The following is a 20,515-nucleotide window of genomic DNA, read 5'->3' as shown; positions in this document are numbered from 1 at the left end:
GTCCTAAAACCGTTAACAAAGTCTCCTATGTTCAGGTGCTCTCACCCTGGTGCCACTCTCCCTGCTGCTCCTACAGGCAATTTTCTGCTGTCAAAATGACAGCGGGAATTGATATAGATTAGATAGCAAAAGCAGCTGTTGAAATGCAAACCCTCCTGTGTAAAACAGATGCAGATATTCTGCACGTCATTGATTAATACAGTGTAACATCATATTGTTGCATTGACATGTATAAAATAGTAAATGCAAATGTGTACTTCTATTTAACTCCTTATTAACCCTAAGCCTCCATGCACATTGGCTTAAAAATCATCGCTTCTACACGTTCGTTGTTTAAGCTCTACGTTTAGAGGCAAGAGAAAAACCCTTCTGGTTTGTGTTTTTGATTGGAGTTTTCTGGCAGAAAAAAACACTAAACTCTCATAAACTTGCTGAAACAGTGTACAAAAATGATCTATATCAGCGTTTTGTTCTGCCAAGGGAACTGGCGTTTTTTTTTTTTTTTTTTTAAGCCCAGTGTGCATGGAGCCTTAGTTAACCAAAATCAGCCCTATATAAACACATTAACGCCTTCCTTTCTTCTCCTACAAGTTTTCATTTATTTAACCTTTTTTTAATGGAACAATAAAACAACTTTTTTAAAACACTGGTAAAAAGAAAAATACTTTTTTTTTCCCCATTTTACAGACTTAGGTCTATAGATTACATGGACAATAAAGCTGGAGCTGAACGCATTCCTAAATGTATAAAATATAAACTGAATACTAATATTTATAGGTAATAACACCAGGGATTGCTGATCCAGGGAACCTCCAATTGCCTCCTGGGGTATCAGGAAGGAATTTTTTTTCCCTACTGCAGGAGAAAATTGGATCATGCTTTATTGGGGTTTTTTGTCTTCTTCTGGATCAACTGTGGGTGTAGGACTGTGTTTATTTTTCTATTGGTTGAACTAGATGGACTTCTTTCTATTTCAACCTGACTAGCTATGTAACTCAGAAAGCCAAGTTTGTCCACAGAAAAAACAAACAAACAATGTATATATAACTTTGCAGTCTTAAGTAATAAAGTTAGCATCAAATGAGCAGGTCCATAGCAGATGTAAAATGTAAATGTAAAAATGCTTTGATCCATTATACATAATAAGGTTCGAGGGCTGAAGTGGTTATTAAATTTCATTTTTGTTTTAATGCAAGCAGTGTAAAGTACCTGAACTCGACCTGGTTTCAGGTCCCTGTACAGCAAGGTACAAAGTGTGAGAGGAAGGAGCAACACATGGAGCCAGTAAGTTCATATGCTGACAAGGAGCATGCTGATAGGAAGGGAGAGCAAAGTGACAAGCTTATCAGTAAGCTGCTTCTCGATTACTGCCAGTCAAAGGTTGGGAACAGGTCCATGACAGCATGGGCTTAAATCATTCAACCCAGAAAACGGAGGACATTCAGCCCGGGTTCATAATGATGTGGTGCAGAATTCGCAGAGTTTTCTGTGCGAATTCTGCACTGCATCAGAATCGCACCCTGTTCATGTGAACCGCTGCGGGTGTGTATGTTAAAAACACCCCGAAAGCGGGCCGCAAAACGTGTTGTGATGTGCAAAATTGGATCGCATAGGTGTAAATACCCATGCGATCCGATTCTAGTGCGGACCAAAAAAAAGGGTCCTGCATGTTTTCTGATGCGGTGCGATTAGAGCCACACAAAATGTATTTTGCACCGCACACAAATCGCATGTGATTTGCACAGGAATGCAGTGCGGTTCCTGTGCAAATCACATATATCGCACCGCACATATGGGAACCCAGGCTTAGTGTGAAAATGGAAGTAATGCTATGAACGTAATGTGAGTATTGCACAAAACATTGTTTTTTAACCTTTTAATGGGCTATTATTTTTTTGGCCAGCGAAAAGTACTTACAGGTAAGTCCTTAGTCTCCATGACATTAACTAAAGAGCAGTAAGAGTATCTTACCTGAGATGTGTACTGGAAGATATCAGCAATGATTTGCATGGAAGGCTCTGGAGGAAATATATATGTATTCCTAACCATAAACTCCTTTAGGATGTCATTCTGTATGGTCCCGGTCAGCTTCTCCAGAGGAACGCCCTGCTCCTGACCAGTGACTATGAACATGGCCAGGATGGGTATGACGGCACCATTCATGGTCATAGAGACAGACATCTTCTCCAGAGGAATGCCATCGAACAGCATCTTAGTGTCCTCCACTGAGTCAATCGCCACCCCCGCCATGCCGACATCTCCATGAACTCGAGGGTTGTCAGAGTCATAGCCTCGATGGGTGGCCAGGTCAAACGCAACAGACAAGCCCTGCTGACCAGCTGCAATGAAACCAGACATAGTAAAAAGCACAGTAAAGAAGGCTGCTGAGAAGGAGCAATGTATAATAGATTTCTAGAGTACTATGGCAGGTTAAGGAAGAACTCTAGTGAAGATCGGGATAAATATCAGCTTTGAGAGAAATAAAGGCATTGTCATCATTAATCTCGCTTTCTGAGAATGCTAAATGCTTGACTGGCATATTGATGCTTTGCGTGCAATACTTTGTGTTACTAACCTGGAACAAGTATAGAAATAAGTAAAATGTGACTTTTCTCCAAACCTGTTTTGCTGCGTAATCATTACACATCAGAAATTCAAAGCTACTAAAGTCAGATACAGACAGGCAGCAGGAAGGTTCGGGGGGTGGCCAGCAAGTGCAGGGACTGTTTTACTCATGACAGGTACACTTCCATACCTAACCCCAACCAAAGTTTTTTTTTTTTTCTTCTCGTTTTGGACAGAACTGAGAAAGGTTAGAATTACCGTTGCATCGATATCGGTATCAATACGAACCATTTTCAAAAATACTTGTACTCGTGCAGATGCCCCAATCCTAAAACCGATACTTTCAAGTCCGCAGACCGTAACCGTCACCTTTATGAAGAGAGATGCAGGAGAATGTTGCACGAGGCAGCTCCCGGATGTCTGACGTCACACACGTCCAATCGGGTGCGGAAGCGCATGATGTGACATCCAGACCGCAGAAGCTCTGGCAAGTACTCTACCGCTTCATCACCATGACACAGGCAGGTGAGCTGGGCATTACGTGTAAAAATAAATGCATCCAAGGACAGTTATTGATTTTAGGGTATATCAATATAAGGGTGCAGCGCTAAGACATAGTGTGTAACATAATACGTAATGAATAACATAAGGTGCAAGATAATTAACCAATTCAATACCGGGCAATTTTACACCTTCCTGCCCAGGCCATTTTTTACGTTTCAGCGCTCTCACACTTTGAATGACAATTGCGCGGTCATACAACATTGTACCCAAACTAAAATTTTATCATTTTCTTCACACAACTAGAGCTTTCTTTTGCTGGTAATTAATCACCGCTGGGGTTTTTATTTTTTGCTAAATTAACAAAAAAAGACCAAAAATTTTGAAAAAATTGTTATAAAAGTTTACAAATAAATAATTGTTCTTCATAAATTTAGGCCGAGATGTATTCTGCTACATGTCTTTGGTGAAAATAACCCAAATTAGGATGTATTATTTAGTTTGTAGGAAAATTATAGAGTTCACAAACTATGGTATAGATCTGGATATTGATCAGTCCTGAAGTACTGACAGCCAATCTAATTTCTTGAGGTCCAAGAATGTCAGAATAGTACAGATATCCCCCAAATGACCACTTTTTGCAGAGTAGACAATCTGACGTACTTCATAAGAAGCATGGCGAGTTTTTTGAAGTTGTATTTTTTTTGTCATAATTTTTCGGAAAATGAAAAAAATTTAAAAAAATATTTTCACAATTTTTTTTACATACTGTCACCAGTATTTTTTTTATTATTTTTAATTTTTTATTACATTTTTTTTTATTTTTTTTAAGATTTTTTTTCATATTTTACTATGACCAATGTAGTACAATATTACCATAGTAACATTGTACTACTTTGGGGAAGTGATCAGTATTTTTTTTTGTTTACACAATTTGCTTATAGCAAAGAATTACTTTGCTATAAGCAAGCATTTACCTGAATGACATCGATTCATTCAGGGCTTTTTTTTTTGTGCTTAGCTGTGATTTGGCCACAGCTAATCACATGACATGTGCATGTGACCTGCTGTGACCATTCACTGCTAGACACTAGTATGCAATGGATGGCATGAATGAAGCCATCCATTGTATACAACTGTCATGTGACCTGCTGTGATTGGTCACAGCAGGTCACATGGTACCGGCAACGGGGGCCGGTACTCAGATCTGTCATCGGCCGTGTCCGAGGTACACGGCCGGTGACAGATCACGCCGCTAGGCGGCTCTGCAACCGTGCAAACTGCGCATGTGCGGGAGGACGCCAAATGGCATACACCCCGGAAAGCTAAAGCATTTTTGCGGCCGCCAAACGGCTATAGGCCGGGCGGCAAATGGTTAATATTTATATACTGTATATACAAACCATGGGCAATGGTTTGTGGACACCTGACCATCTCACTTATAGGACATCCCATTCCAAGACCATGGGTATTGCCATTGAGCCAGAAATAGGAGCCAACTTCATATGAATTCTTCTAGAAAGGCTTACCAAAAGATTTTAGCATGCATCTGTGGGAATTTGGGCTTATTCAGCCAAAAGAGCATTTGCTGATGTTGGACAAGAAGACCTTTCTGGCAATCAGCATTCCAGCTCATCTCAAAAGAGTTCAGTAAGGCTAAGGTCAGGGCCAGGGATGTCAACTATCCGTAGATTTACAGACAGAATGTAAATTTTAACCATTTACGGGCTGTCCATAAGTGCCCGTTTATGGATGGAGGGTGTCTGTGGAAAACGCCGGGAAAATCATTATTCGCATGGGTGGTGCCAGAAGTAGCCGATGATGTGGTGGCAAGTCAGGTCTGCGCATGCACACTGGCTATTTCTGTGACGTCATTGAGCACACCCGTCCACATCTATAAAACTGTGCGACCGCTTCCCACCCACTACCATTTCTCAGCCGGACTATCGGCCTGCTGTGTCACTCTCCTCCACCAGAACGCTTGCCTGTAAAACTCACACAGGCCACAGAAAGAAGCGGTATGTTTGCTAGCCTAGTACTACTACTCTGTCACCGGTATTTTGGTCATTTTTGTGTGCACACAAAAGTTCAGTTTGCCTTTGAGAATGCAAACAGGCCACAGCACCACTTCCCTGCCTATGCGTAAGCCTACTCTGTCATTCAGATGTCGATGTCATTCAGTTAAATGCTTGCTTATAGCAAATAAATTCTTTGCTATAAGCAAATTGTGTAAAAAAAAACTGATCACTTCCCCAAAGTACTTGGCTGTCAGTACTTCAGGATTCAGTACTTCAGTACTCAGATCTGTCATCGGCCGTGTCCGAGGTACACGGCCGGTGACAGATTGCACGGCTCTGAAACCGCGCGAACTGCGCATGTGCGGGAGGACGCCAAATGGCGTGCACCCGAAAAGCTGGAGCATTTTTGCGGCCGCCAAACGGCTATAGGCCGGGCGGCTAATGGTTAAGTGCAAAAATGAAATGCCACCAAGTGGTTAACTTAGTGAATAAATGTCCCAAATGAAACAGCCTATGTGAGGATCTTGTACGATCACAATATTCGTGTGTGGAAATCTGATCCGGGGTGGCAGATGATAAATCCGATTAAATAAATTGCGCACTCACCAGAAGTGCGTAAATACATGCATTTGAGATATAGCCTGTCTCATCAGGTATTACTCAGTTCATCTGCTCCCAGGTCAGGTCAGGTTCCTATACAACTTCTGGTCACATCTGAATAGGGTGCTCAGGGGTCCTTGATGTGTATCACCGTCTGGGGTCACCTTTAAAGCAGGCTCTGCGGATGACGGAACTCACAAAGAGAGCCCAAATAAGTATCACGGTATGTGGTGTCCCTTATTTGGGCTCTCTGTGTGAGTGCCGTCATCCGCAGAGCCTGCTTTAAAGGTGACCCCAGACGGTGATACACATCAAGGACCCCTGAGCACCCTATTCAGATGTGACCAGAAGTTGTATAGGAACCTGACCTGACCTGGGAGCAGATGAACTGAGTAATACCTGATGAGACAGGCTATATCTCAAATGCATTTACGCACTTCTGGTGAGTGCGCAATTTATTTAATCGGATTTATCATCTGCCACCCCGGATCAGATTTCCACACACGAATATTGTGATCGTACAAGATCCTCACATAGGCTGTTTCATTTGGGACATTTATTCACTAAGTTCACCACTTGATGACATTTCATTTTTGCACTTAATTATCTTGCACCTTATGTTATTCATTACGTATTATGTTACACACTATGTCTTAGCGCTGCACCCTTATATTGCCATACCCTTTGGAAGGTTTTATTTGGTTGCCTTTTTGGTGTTCCAGCGGCTATTCTCTTCTCAGGTAGCACTCGCTTAATGTTCTTTATTAAATATTGATTTTAGGTTTGCAGGTCTACCACTATACCACCAGAGCAGAGGCACAGCAAATAATTGTAGTGAAATAAATAGGTTAAAAAAAAAAAAAAAAAACCTTAAAAATAATGAAATGTATTATTTAATTTGTACATAAATATATAAAATTCATACACTGCTGGGCAACCACTACAACACCAGGGTAAAGTCTTTTGAGTTACAGTTCTTCATAAAGGGCAGCACAGTGGCTAAAATGGTTAGTACTTCCGCCTGGCAGTACTAGGGTCGCTGGTTTCGAATCCCAACCCCAGCACCACCTGCCTGGAGTTTGCATGTTCTCCCTGTGACTGCATGGGTTTCCTCCGGTTTCCTCTAACACTCCAAAGACATGCTGGTAGGTTAACTGGCTCCTGTCTAAATTGGCCCTAGTATGTGTATGTATGGATGTGAGTTAGGGACTTTAGATTGTACGCTCCTTGAGGGTTAGGGACTGATGTGAATGTACAATATACAGTGGAGCAAAAAAGTATTTAGTCAGCCACCAAATTGTGCAAGTTCTCCCACTTAAAAAGATGAGAGAGGCCTGTAATTGGCATCATAGGTAGACCTCAACTATGAGAGACAAAATGAGAAACAAAATCCAGACAATCACATTGGCTGATTTGGAAAGAATTTATTTGCAAATTATGGTGGAGAATAAGTATTTGGTCACCTACAAACAAGCAAGATTTCTGGCTCTCACAGACCTGTACCTTCTTCTTTAAGAGGCTCCTCTGTCCTGCACTCATTACCTGTATCAATGGCACCTGTTTGAACTTGTTATCAGTATAAAAGACACCTGTCCACAACCTCAAACAGGCAAACTCCAAACTCCACTATGGTGAAGACCAAAGAGCTGTGGAAGGACACCAGAAACAAAATTGTAGACCTGCACCAGGCTGGGAAGACTGAATCTGCAATAGGCAAGCAGCTTGGTGTGAGCAAATCAACTGTGGGAGCAATAATTAGAAAATGGAAGACATACAAGACCACTGATAATCTCCCTCGATCTGGGGCTCCACGCAAGATCTCACCCCGTGGGGTCAAAATGATCACAAGAACGGTGAGCAAAAATCCCAGGACCACACGGGGGGGACCTAGTGAATGACCTGCAGAGAGCTGGGACCAACGTAACAAAGGCTACCATCAGTAACACACTACGCCGCCAGGGACTCAGATCCTGCAGTGCCAGACGTGTCCCCCTGTTTAAGCCAGTACATGTCCGGGCCTGTCTGAAGTTTGCTAGAGAGCATTTGGATGATCCAGAAAAGGATTGGGAGAATGTCATATGGTCAGATGAAACCAAAATAGAACTGTTTGGTAGAAACACAACTCGTCATGTTTGGAGGAGAGAGAATGCCGAGTTGCATCCAAAGAACACCATATCTACTGTGAAGCATGGGGGTGGCAACATCATGCTTTGGGGCTGTTTCTCCGCAAAGGGACCAGGACGACTGATCCATGTACAGGACAGAATGAATGGGGCCATGTATCGTGAGATTTTGAGTGCAAACCTCCTTCCATCAGCAAGGGCATTGAAGATGAAACGTGGCTGGGTCTTCCAACATGACAATGATCCCAAACATACCGTCCGGGCAACGAAGGAGTGGCTTCGAAAGAAGCATTTCAAGGTCCTGGAGTGGCCTAGCCAGTCTCCAGATCTCAACCCCATAGAAAACCTTTGGAGGGAGTTGAAAGTCCGTGTTGCCCAGCGACAGCCCCAAAACATCACTTCTCTAGAGGAGATCTGCATGGAGGAATGGGCCAACATACCAGCAACAGTGTGTGCCAACCTTGTGAAGACTTACAGGAAACGTTTGACCTCTGTCATTGCCAACAAAGGATATATAACAAAGTATTGAGATGAACTTTTGATATTGACCAAATACTTATTTTCCACCATAATTTGCAAATAAATTCTTTCCAAATCAGCCAATGTGATTGTCTGGATTTTTTTTCCTCATTTTGTCTCTCATAGTTGAGGTCTACCTATGATGCCAATTACAGGCCTCTCTCATCTTTGTAAGTGGGAGAACTTACACAATTGGTGGCTGACTAAATACTTTTTTGCCCCACTGTATGTATGTAAAGCGCTGCGTAAATTGACGGTGCTATAGAAGTACCTGAAATAAATAAAGAAGCAGTAATTTTTCATGAGTCTAAAAAAATAGGTATCGGTAATTGTATTGGTGAGTACCTAAGAAAAAGTATTGATACTTGTACTCTGTCTTAAAAGACTGGTATCGGTGCATGCCCGCCCGAGAGGAACATTAAGACACAAGCATGGTGTAGCACTGCTAAGCAGAGAGCCTGAATGTGTAATGAGCGATCATGGCTATCCCTATATACAAACAGGATAAACTCAGCAATAACTCCTGGCTGAGGCAAAGAAATCAGGAAAATTGAGTATACTCTGAGTGCAGAGATGACATCTAGGGACGAATAGACCCCCGAGGTCTCCACTAAGAGGTCCCCTAGTGACAACATAATAATACAAATAAGTATTAATAGTTCTAAGGCCATCAATTACAGTTAACTATGACCACTTGACCCCAGGCCAGTTCTGACACTTCTCACATACATGTAAAAACATTTTTTTTTACTAGAAAAATTACTTAGAACCCCTAAACATTCTATTTTGTTTTTGAAAGCAGAAATCATATTGAATAAATGTCGCAATTCTCAATGTCGTACAATAATAGTGCAGCCAATACTGGGCCTTTGTCCGTGAGGCTGCATATAGACATACCTGTGTTTGTGCTAGGAGCGCACCGCACAGCATGCCCCCAGCACAGAGACTGGGCCCTCACTGAGAGCCCTGGGTCTCATACTAACAAATCGGGACCCAGGACTCTCGATTAACTGATCGATGTGATAGCCACTGATTGGCTATAACAGTGATTAACCACTGTGCAGCCTGCCCCTGTGTTTTCTTCCTTTTTTGAATAGAGAGAAAGATACTTTGTATCTTCCTCTTCTTGAAGGAGAAAAAGATGTAAACAAACAGAAGTGTGTAAAAAAAAAAAGAAAAAAAACCTAAAGCTAGATCCAGGTTTGATCTAGGTCAGTGCCAGGGATAGTGTTAGGCTGCTTTCTGACAGATACACTTTTGGTGCGTTCTTCAGGTAAAATAAAGCAGAAGAAAAAACTGCATCACTTTAAATCCTTTACACTGTTCCGTTATGCTTCAGTTGCGGTTAGAAAAATCCTGCTTGCTGTATTTTGGTGCATGTTTGATCCAGTGTAAAAAACAAAACAAAAAAACAAAAAACAAAAAAAAAAAAAACGCACCAAAAATGCAAGGAAAACACTACAAACCTGTGGGAAGTTCTCAACCCCAGTTTACAAAATCGCATGACAAGGGAAATCACATTATATTCAATGGTGCCCTTCTAATCAATTCAGCACAGTGCGATTTTGGAAAAGGTTCCTGGTGGACTTGCACAGCATGGTATGCCTGCAGAGAGGATTCCCACATCTCTCCTGTGTGAACTCTATGACAGCCTAGGTTCACACAGGAGCAGTGGGGAAACCGCATGCGATTTGGACAGGAATCGCATTCCTGTTCAAATTGTATGCTATTCTTTGCAGTGCAATTTGCATCCATATATTTTAAATCGCATCGCAAAGTATCGGTATTGGCACAAACTTGACCGACAGTACTGGTACTCGCCGATATAAAAAAGGGTATCTGTACATCCCCACTATTAGCAATAAATATACAGCTACATTTAATTCTTTTTTATATATACACAGCTACATTTAATTCTTTTTTATATATACACAGCTACATTTAATTCTTTTTTATATATACACAGCTACATTTAATTCTTTTTTATATATACACAGCTACATTTAATTATTTTTTATATATATATATATATATATATATATATATATATATATATATACATACACACACACACTTAATTCTTTATATATATATATATATATATATATATATATATATATATATATATATATATATACATACATACATACATACATACATATATATATATATATATATATATACACACACACACACATATATACACACACACACACAGCTACATTTAATTCTTTTTTATATATACACAGCTACATTTAATTCTTTTTTTTATATATACAGCTACATTTAATTCTTTTTTTTACATATACAGCTACATTTAATTCTTTTTTTTACATATACAGCTACATTTAAGTCTTTTTTTTATATATACAGCTACATTTAATTCTTTTTTTTACATATACAGCTACATTTAATTCTTTTTTTTACATATACAGCTACATTTAATTCTTTTTTTTACATATACAGCTACATTTAATTCTTTTTTTTATATATACAGCTACATTTAATTCTTTTTTTTACATATACAGCTACATTTAATTCTTTTTTTTACATATACAGCTACATTTAATTCTTTTTTTTATATATACAGCTACATTTAATTCTTTTTTTTACATATACAGCTACATTTAATTCTTTTTTTTACATATACAGCTACATTTAATTCTTTTTTTTACATATACAGCTACATTTAATTCTTTTTTTTTATATATTTTAGGCCAGTTTTCTACTACAATCCGTCTGGATACACAAAGCAGTTGACGCGATAGGTACATTTTTACCAACACATGTCAAAGCTGCAAAATTGTGTTCAGATATTAACATTCACTTGTTTTTGACTCAGCTTCTGTGGTCAGACTTTTAACCCTTTAGTGACTGACGCTTACCTTTAATGTTGTCCCTATAGAACTTGTTGCTCTCCTCCACTGTGCTGAACCCAGCGTACTGTCGTATAGTCCAGGGTCTGTGCGTGTACATAGTGGGGTACGGACCGCGGGTGAAGGGTTTGACTCCAGGTAGCTCCTCCGGTGTATCTACTGTGTCTCTCTTGGTGTATAGAGGCTTTATCACGATGCCCTCGGGTGTATGCCATCTCAGGCTCTCTGGGTCCTTCCCTTTCAGCTGTTTCTTGGCTAGAGCTGCCCATTCTGGGTGTAAAGTCTGATGGTGCAGGCTTCGTACAGAGGGGCAGCTGCTGAGTCTGAGGAAGGCCGGCAGTCTGCTAGGTGAAGGGAGCTGCTTTATGTTCTGTAGCACCAGATGCTTCATCTTCGTCCTCAACATGATCCAGAGGAGCCCAGCAGTCTGGACAGACAGACCTGGAAGAACAACAGACAAAACATTAGAAATAAAGTGAATTCCAGCAAAACTCAGTTTCTGATGAAAGTGGGAAGGATTGTGATTGTGTGCACTAACATTTTCATGTATAAGCAGGTGTGACATCATCCCACACCGGACAATCAAGGCAGCTGAAGATCGGCACCCAGAAAAATCTGGGAAGAAGATGCAGACACCAGTGAGGGACCTTGTGCTGGAGCATAGGCGAGTATTTCTTTCCTTTGGTTCGGTGGTAAATGGAAGGGCTTTGTTTAACCACTTCATGCCTGTAGGATGTACCTGTAGGTTCTTGGGTTATACCGAGGCCATGGCTGCAAATATGACCACGGTATCAATCTTTTCAGCCGCCAATGATAAATAATGTAAAAGTGATCATAGCGGCTATTTAGCCACTGGATCACTTTTACATACGGCGGAAGATGCCCCCTCCCAGCTAACCATACAGATATAGCAGGAACGGAAGTTCCCTGATCATCAATATGATCAATGAAACAACAAAGATTTTGTCACTTCCAGTTACTGGCTTGTAACAGCACCTGATCAAACCGATCTTGTTTGATCAGATGCTTTGGAAACCAGAGGAGAGATCCAGAGTCTAACAGACCCCAGATATCTCAGTAAAGAGGACCTGTCATGGCTCATGCTATGACAAGGGATGTTGTTCATCCTCTGTAATAGCAATAAAAGTGATGACTATAAAAGCATTAAAGAGACCGAATAAAAGAAAAAAAAAAAATTTACAGCACCTACGCCTCCTTGTGCTCATGCGCAAAGATGCACGTGCACATAGGTCGTGCATGCATACTGGAATGGTATTCGCACAACACACCACCACAAACATTGTGGAAAGAGCAATAATCCTATCACCAGACCGCCTGTGTAACTATAAACTGGTAACCTGTAAAGGCTATTAACCACTAGCCTACAGGGCCCTTTGATTTACAATTGCGCGGTCATGCAACACTGTACCCATATGAAATTATCATTATTTTGAGACAGAGCTTTCTTTCGCTGGTGTTTAGCACCTCTGGGTTTTTTATATTTTGCTAAACAAACCAAAAACAACAAAAAATTTTGAAAAAAAAAATGTTTTTTTCTTAGTTCTAGTTTTAAAATTTTGTAAATAAGTGATTTTTCTCCTTCACTGATATGCGCTAATGAGGCTGCAGAGATGGGCACTGATGGGCATTAACAGGTATCACTGATGGACACCGAAAGGCAGCACTCATATATGGCACTGACTGGCACGGTTAGGCAGCACTGATGCTCGGCACTGACGGGCAGCACTGACTGGCACTGATAGGTGGCACTGACAGATGACACTGAAAGGCAGCTCAGATGAGCACTGATATGTGGCATTGATGTGACACTGATGGGCACTGGCAGGTGGCATTGATGGGCAGTGGCAGGTGGTACTGCTGGGGCTACACTGATCATCAGTGCCCTGATGATCAGTATACATGTCCCCTCCAAGGAATGCCGATTACCAGCTCTCCTCTCTTCAGGAGCTGTCAGTGTGACAGCTCGTGAGGAGAGAAATGCTGATAATTGCCATTTCCCTATTTACATGAGATCAGCTGTGATTGGACACAGCTGATCAAGTGACCGGGCTGAAATCTTCGGCTCTTTCCATTGATCGGTGATCTGCTGTGTCCGAGGGACACAGCACACGGCCGATCGCCGCGCGCTCCCAGAGCCGCGCATGCGCAGTTAGAATGGGAGGACGTCATATGACGTCCTCCCAGAACGAGAGAACCACCTTGCGTCCGTCATTGCTTTATATGGCAGGCGGGAGACGGTTAAAGCATTGCCTATGGAGATTTTTTAAAGTGTTACTAAACCCAGGACCCTGCATTCACTATATCTGGTCTCCCACAGTACACACATGGAAGTGCAATTATTTCAGTAAATATAAACTGCTAAATACCGTTTCTCATCAGCAGTTAGAGCAGTCTTGTGACTTCTATCAGTGCTCAACAGGGCACATGTTAAAGCTTGTAGCAGTTTTATTTCTGCTCTAGGAGGATGCAGAACCCCTGACCTATGTCTGGACATTGCTGATCAGCCCTGTGCTGATCACATGCACTCTCCCTAGCAATACACACCAAACTGAGCATGTGCAGAATGGCTACGGTTCAGTCTAGATATAAGATGTCCAAATTTGAACAAGAGGAGCAGCAGAGAAGACAGGATCAAACAGCCTTTTTACCCAATGCAGAGGATTAACCCCTTAGGTTCCACAGTGAGTATACCAAGCATGCTTTACTGCATATACAGACTGATTTTACTGTTGTGGGTTTAAGTATAGTAGTTTGTTGCTATTCCGTGAGCATGCGCAATTTTAGAGCATTACAGCTTGAGTATTATTATAGTACAGGATTTATATAGCACCAACAGTTTGCTCAGCGCTTTACAATATAACGGGAGACAATACAGCAACAATACAGTTCAATACAAGAGGGATAGGAGGGCCCTGATCCTTGGAACTTACAATCTAAGAGGGAGGGGTCTATTTACTCGGCGTAACATCTTTTATATTTTACCAAACAATTGGGTATTAGATTATGTTTTTGTGCAATACATTTCATTAATGTGTATTAAAAAAAAAAAAAAAAAACACCACTGTATTCTCTAGGACCTCTGCTTAAAAATATATAATGTTTGCGGTTCTAAGTAATTTTCTAGCAAAAAAAAAAAAAAAGATTTTTACATGTAAGAGAAAAGTGTCAGAATTGGCTCAGTAGGCAAGTGGTTAACAGACAGTAAGAAGGGGACATACCATCTCCCATCATCTGTCAACCTCACTCTGAAAAGCGATCCACAAGTAGCAGGGGTTGCTGCACATCCCCACTCTCCTGGTGGTGGGCTGTCCCATAGCTACCTCACATCCAATGCAGGGCTATGGGCTCTGCATTGGTCTTGATGACGACAGAGGACAAGTGACCTCCAGAGCAAGGAGGGGGAGAAGAGCCTACAGGGACCAGCCTAGCAGCACGGTAGTGGAGGATCAGGTAAGGAAACCTGCTTTCCCTTGATGTAAACAAACATTTATCCCTTGCAGTGTGGGCGGGGCATTTCTCTTCTCCCTGGAGTCCAGTTGTAAAGTAGGAAAGGGTTAGAACTTAAGTGTTACTAAACCAGGGACCCCGCATTCGCTAGATCCGGTCTCCCCGGACCCCGCATTCGCTAGATCCGGTCTCCCCGGACCCCGCATTCGCTAGATCCGGTCTCCCCGGACCCCGCATTCGCTAGATCCGGTCTCCCCGGACCCCGCATTCGCTAGATCCGGTCTCCCCGGACCCCGCATTCGCTAGATCCGGTCTCCCCGGACCCCGCATTCGCTAGATCCGGTCTCCCCGGACCCTGAATTCACTATATCACTTGTCCTCTGTCATCATCAAGACCACTGCAGGACCCTGAATTCACTATATCTGGTCTCCCCGGACCCTGCATTCACTATATCTGGTCTCCTCGGACCCTGCATTCACTATATCTGCTCTCCCCGGACCCTGCATTCGCTATATCTGCTCTCCCCGGACCCTGCATTCGCTATATCTGCTCTCCCCGGACCCTGCATTCGCTATATCTGCTCTCCCCGGACCCTGCATTCGCTATATCTGCTCTCCCCGGACCCTGCATTCGCTATATCTGGTCTCCCTGGACCCTGCATTCACTATATCTGGTCTCCCCGGACCCTGCATTCACTATATCTGGTCTCCCTGGACCCTGCATTCACTATATCTGCTCTCCCCGGACCCCGCATTCACTATATCTGCTCTCCCCGGACCCCGCATTCACTATATCTGCTCTCCCCGGACCCCGCATTCACTATATCTGCTCTCCCCGGACCCCGCATTCACTGGTCTCCCACAGTACACACAACATGGAAGTGCAATTATTTCAGTAAATATAAACTGCTAAATACTTTTCTCATCAGTATTTAGCAGTCTTGTAACTTCTATCAGTGTCCAGCCCAGCAGTGGTTAATCTTGTAGGAGTTTTCATTCTCCTCTGACTGTCCTATGAGGCTGGACAGCGCTGATTGGCCCTGTGCTGATCACATGCACCCTCCAATAAAAAAAAAACAAACAACACTCTAGCAATACACACCAAACTGAGCATGTGCAGAGTGACTCCTGGAGCTCTGTACTATCAGCAGATGCATTGGAGACAGTAGAAGGGGAGGATCAGAGAAGAGAGGATCAAACATCCTTTTTACACAATGCAGAGGATTAACCCCTTAGGTTAATACAGGGGTGCATATACAGGGGTGTCAAGCTTGTAACTGTCAGTCTTGCACTGCCTCATGGGACTTGTAGTTTGGCATCATCTGGAGGGCCGCCAGTTTAACACCCGTGGCAGATACAGACTGGATTTACTGCTGGGGGATTAGTAACACTTTCAGGAAATGTTTTATTGTCTGTCCTTCCTGTCCAGGTGACACCTGCATCTCCTAAGTCTCACTTTGGGGGGGGGGGGGTCACAGGAAGTGAGAGAAAATGCCCCCCAGGGGTCACAAACACCTGACAGAAATCTGAACTTTCTATCACCTTCTCCCAAAATACAACTACAGGTCTGGAGATGGAGGTTGCTATAAATGCGCAGTGTCCAGCCTTTGTATGTGGAGCAGACATGGCATTACACAGGAGTGGATTGCACCCCCTGAACGACCCCCTCAGCTGGCTCTTCTCTCCCTCTAGGCATGCTCACCTCAGCTGCAATGTCCTGCAAGGTCTGGACAGCCAGGAACTCAGCCTGGACTACAATTCCCAGCGTGCTCCGTTCCGTGGGCACGTTACTGTGCGTCACTTCCTGAGCCCAGCCCACGTGCGCCACCCCTGACAAGCGAAGGCAGCTATTGGATGGCGGGGGCGGGATTGTTGTTGTCACATGACAGGGCGTCTGGCGATACCGAATAATCAGCTGTCAGCGGGTCACGTGGTGCCCCTTTGCCTTATATTCCAGTCTATGGCTGGATGACACGTGACAGTGGGGGAGGTGGCCAAACCTCCTCCAGTGCATTGATAGTGGTCCGGGATTCCAATCTTGCCACTACATCGGGTGTTGTGTTCAGGATGAGGTTTGAGATGTAAGACGCACAGATCCCAGATATACCCAGTCATCGTCTGATGATTACATTTCACATATGGATGTATCATACACTGTAGTGCCAGAAGTATTGGGCCAGCCCTCCAAATCATGTGATTCAGGTGTTCCAATCACCTCCATGGACACAGGTGTATAAAATCAAGCACCTAGGCATGCAGACTGCTTCTACAAACATTCATGAAAGAATGGATCGCTCTCAGGAGTTCAGTGACTCCAAGCGTGGTCCCGTGATAGGTTGTCACCTGTGCAATAAGTCCATCCGTGACATTTCCTGGATACTAAATATTCCACGGCCTATTGTTAGTGGTGTTATAACAAAGTGGAAGCAACTGGGAACAACAGCAACTCAGCCACCATTTGGTAGGCCACGTAAAATGACAGAGCGGGGTCAGCGCATGCTGAAGTGCGCAGAAGTCACCAACTGTCTGCAGAGTCAATAGCTAAAAAGCTCCAAACTTCGTGTCGCCTTCAGATTAGCACAACAACAGTGTGTAGAGACCTTCATGGAATGGGTTTCCATGGCTGAGCAGCTGCATCCAAGTCTTACATCACCAAGTGCAAAGCAAAGTGTCGGATGCCGTGGTGTAAAGCACGCCGCCACTGGAATCTAGAGCAGTGGAGACGTGTTCTCTGGAGTGATTAATCATACTTCTCTGGCAATCCGATGGACATGTCTGGGTTTGGCGGTTGCCTGGAGAACAGTACTTGCCTGACTGCATTGTGCCAAGTGTAAAGTTTGGTGGAGGGGGAATTATGGTGTGGGGTTGTTTTTCAGGGGTTGGGCTTGGCCCCTTAGTTCTGGTAAAGAGAACTCTTAAGGCGTCAGCATACCAAAACATTTTGGAAAATTTCATGCTCCCAACTTTGTGGGAAGAGTTTTGAGATGACACCTTCCTGTTCCAACATGACTGCACACCAGTGCACAAAGCAAGGTCCATAAAGACAGGGATGAGCAAGTTTGGGGTGGAGGAACTTGACTGGCCTGCACAGAGTCCTGACCTCTACCCAATAGAACACCTTTGGGATGAATTAGGCTACGTTCACACTAGCCTTGTGTGCAGGCGGCAGAGAGGCGTTTGGGAAGCGTTTTTACCGCTTCCCAAACGCCTCTGCCAACTCTGCACATTACAGCACATGGTGCTGTTCTAACAGGAGCGTTTGCGTCGCGGCAAAATGGACGCCTCTGGTCGAGTCAGGAGGCTTTGAAGCCTCCTATTCTCATCTATGGTGCCGCTCCGCAAACGCCCGGCCGGCGTTTGCGGTGCGGTTGCGACGCAGTTGCGGGGCGTTTGCGGAGCGGTAACACCACTCAAATGCATTATAGGCGTTTGTGGGGCGTTATTAATGCTCGGCAAACGCCTAGCAACCGCCGCTAAACCGCGCATGCGGCGTTTGCCGAGCGTTAAAAACGCTCCGCAAACACCAGACCAACGCTTGCCAAACGCTATAGGGGCGTTTGGCAAGCGTTGGCAAAACAGCCTAGTGTGAACGAGCCCTTAGAGCGGAGACTGCAAGCCAGGCCTCCTCCCCTGACATCAGTGCCTGACCTCACAAATGCGCTTCTGGAAGAATGGTCAAACATTCCCATAGACACCCTCCTAAACCTTGTGGACAGTCTTCCCAGAAGAGTTGAAGCTGTTATAGCTGCAAAGGGTGGGGCAACTCAATATCGAACCCTACAGACTAAGACTGGGATGCCATTAAAGTTCATGTGTGTGTAAAGGCAGGCCGACCAATACTTCTGGCAATATAGTGTACATGGTACATGGAGTATCTAGCTGCACGGCTGGTGCTATTCCATTACTCTCGTAAAAGTAAAGCTAGAGGCAAAACATTTTCATTTTGGATAAAGTTCACACTACTGCGACCTAACTTATGGTGCACTTTTGCCTGGTAACTTCCTGGCAATTTGCTGGCGACTTGAGTATGACTTTAATACGTGGTTTTCACGCCTTGTGACTATGCCTGGGTAATCTTCCTGTAATGTCAAATCCAAATCACATCAATATAGATGAAGATCTGTCTTGGGGGCAATTTTCATTAAAGTCTATAGGCACAAGTCAGATAGAAGTCGCCTTGAAGTAGTACAGGAACCTTTTCTGAAGTCGGAGCGACTTCAGTAGTTCTAATTAAGACAGCTCTCTTTGACTAACATGGGATTTCACATGTCTTGTGACTTGAGGTCTCAAAAGTCAGATCCCAATTCACGGAAGTGTGAACCATACCTTAGGGAGGGTTCTAACTTTCAGGTTTTTTTTTTTATGCCATCTGTGCCTCACTGAGGAGATTTCCCTTCACTTCCTGTCCCATAGCCAAACAGGAAGAGGAAATCCCTGAAAATTAAAGGAATCACCAAAACTAGCATCCCCATCAGAAAATGTCCCCTCTGTTGTGGTGACAACCCAAAATTTGGGATTTTCTTTTACTTTCACTTAGATAATAACAGTAAGCAGGATTAATACAGAGGGGGAATCTCCCTAACGGGGGCACAGACAGCAATAAAAACCTGACAGGGGTTCTAATCCCTCTCCAGTCAATCCACAACTACAACAAAAGTTTTGCCTTTAGTTATACTTTAGCCGCTTAAGAACCGCCAACATTGTTTTTACTGCAGGCGGGTGACTGTGCTGTGCTGGATTACGTACATGTACAGTGGATATAAAAAGTCTACACACCCCTGTTAAAATGTCAGGTTTCTGTGATGTAAAACAATGAGACAAAGATAAATCATTTCAGAACTTTTTCCTTTAATGTGACCTATAAACTGTACAACGCAATTGAAAAACAAGCTGAAATAATGTGGTTGCATAAGTGTGCACACCCTCTTATAACTGGGGGGTGTTTTGAATTAAGCAATCACATTCAAAATCATGTTAATCAGGAGTCAGTGCACACCTGCTATCATTGAAAATGCCTCTGATTAACCCCAAATAAAGTTCAGCTGTTCTAGTAGGTCTTTCCTGACATTTTCTTAGTCGCATCCTACAGCAAACGTCATGGTCCACAGAGAACTTCCAAAGCTAATATTCCTCCCACTACCAATGATTGGGTACTATTTCTCCCACTGACACCAATGATGGGGCACTATTCTTCCCACTGATACTAGCAATGTGGTACTATTCCTTCTGTTGACACCCAACATCTGGCACCCCTAAAATCTGAAGGACAGTAAAAAAATGAATTTATTTTTTTTTTAAAAGGTTAACCTAATCTTTTTTATTTACATATTACATCCTTACTGAGTGTGATACTTTTGGCGGTTCCATTTTTGGACCCTCACATCTCAGCTCTTGCAGCTGCTCTGCCCACTTCACGCTCCCCTCCTCTTGCCCAATCATGGAGCACTTTGTGAATCCATTTGCAAATTACAAAGTCTCCTGTGAATGTACAGCAAGTGTGTATTTGTTCCGTTATATGTATTGCCATTTTAAGAAAAATGATGGTATTTCTGCTTTAAGAGCTTTCAGAGATAGTAGGAGGAGTTGGGGCATCACATTTGCGTGAATAATAAAGATGGTGACACTGCTGAGATACAACAATGGCAACAAGGAACATGTTTTATATCAGTTTTTGTATGTGTGTTTAACACTGAATATTGTAGACTTTATCACTGTTATTTATTAATCACCTTTATAAGGTGATCTGTGTCCCCATTTAGGGAATCATCGTATGTCACGGCTATGTTGGAATAATTACGTTGGTTATTTATGCTAGATGTATAATGCACCAATCACCTTCAAATGT

General features: G+C 43.0%; 1 protein-coding gene across 1 annotated transcript in view; it reads right to left on the bottom strand.

The window, feature by feature from the left end:
- The window catches only part of MMUT (methylmalonyl-CoA mutase), a 142,923-nt gene extending 126,429 nt beyond the window's left edge, over window positions 1-16,494 (bottom strand). Inside the window, exons 1-3 of the mRNA XM_089686057.1 lie at window positions 16,373-16,494; window positions 11,212-11,643; window positions 1,972-2,339 (exon numbers count right to left, since the gene is read on the bottom strand). Coding sequence (XP_089542183.1) covers window positions 1,972-2,339; window positions 11,212-11,608 — 765 coding nt within the window. The 5' untranslated portion in view covers window positions 11,609-11,643; window positions 16,373-16,494. The remainder of the gene's footprint in view (window positions 1-1,971; window positions 2,340-11,211; window positions 11,644-16,372) is intronic.
- Window positions 16,495-20,515: the final 4,021 nt, after the last annotated feature.

This window comes from Staurois parvus, unplaced genomic scaffold, assembly GCF_062004578.1.
Source record: "Staurois parvus isolate SC_StPar_1 unplaced genomic scaffold, SC_StPar_1.0 ptg000390l, whole genome shotgun sequence".
NCBI lineage: Eukaryota > Metazoa > Chordata > Amphibia > Anura > Ranidae > Staurois > Staurois parvus.
This window is presented reverse-complemented; position numbering and strand designations above follow the sequence as displayed.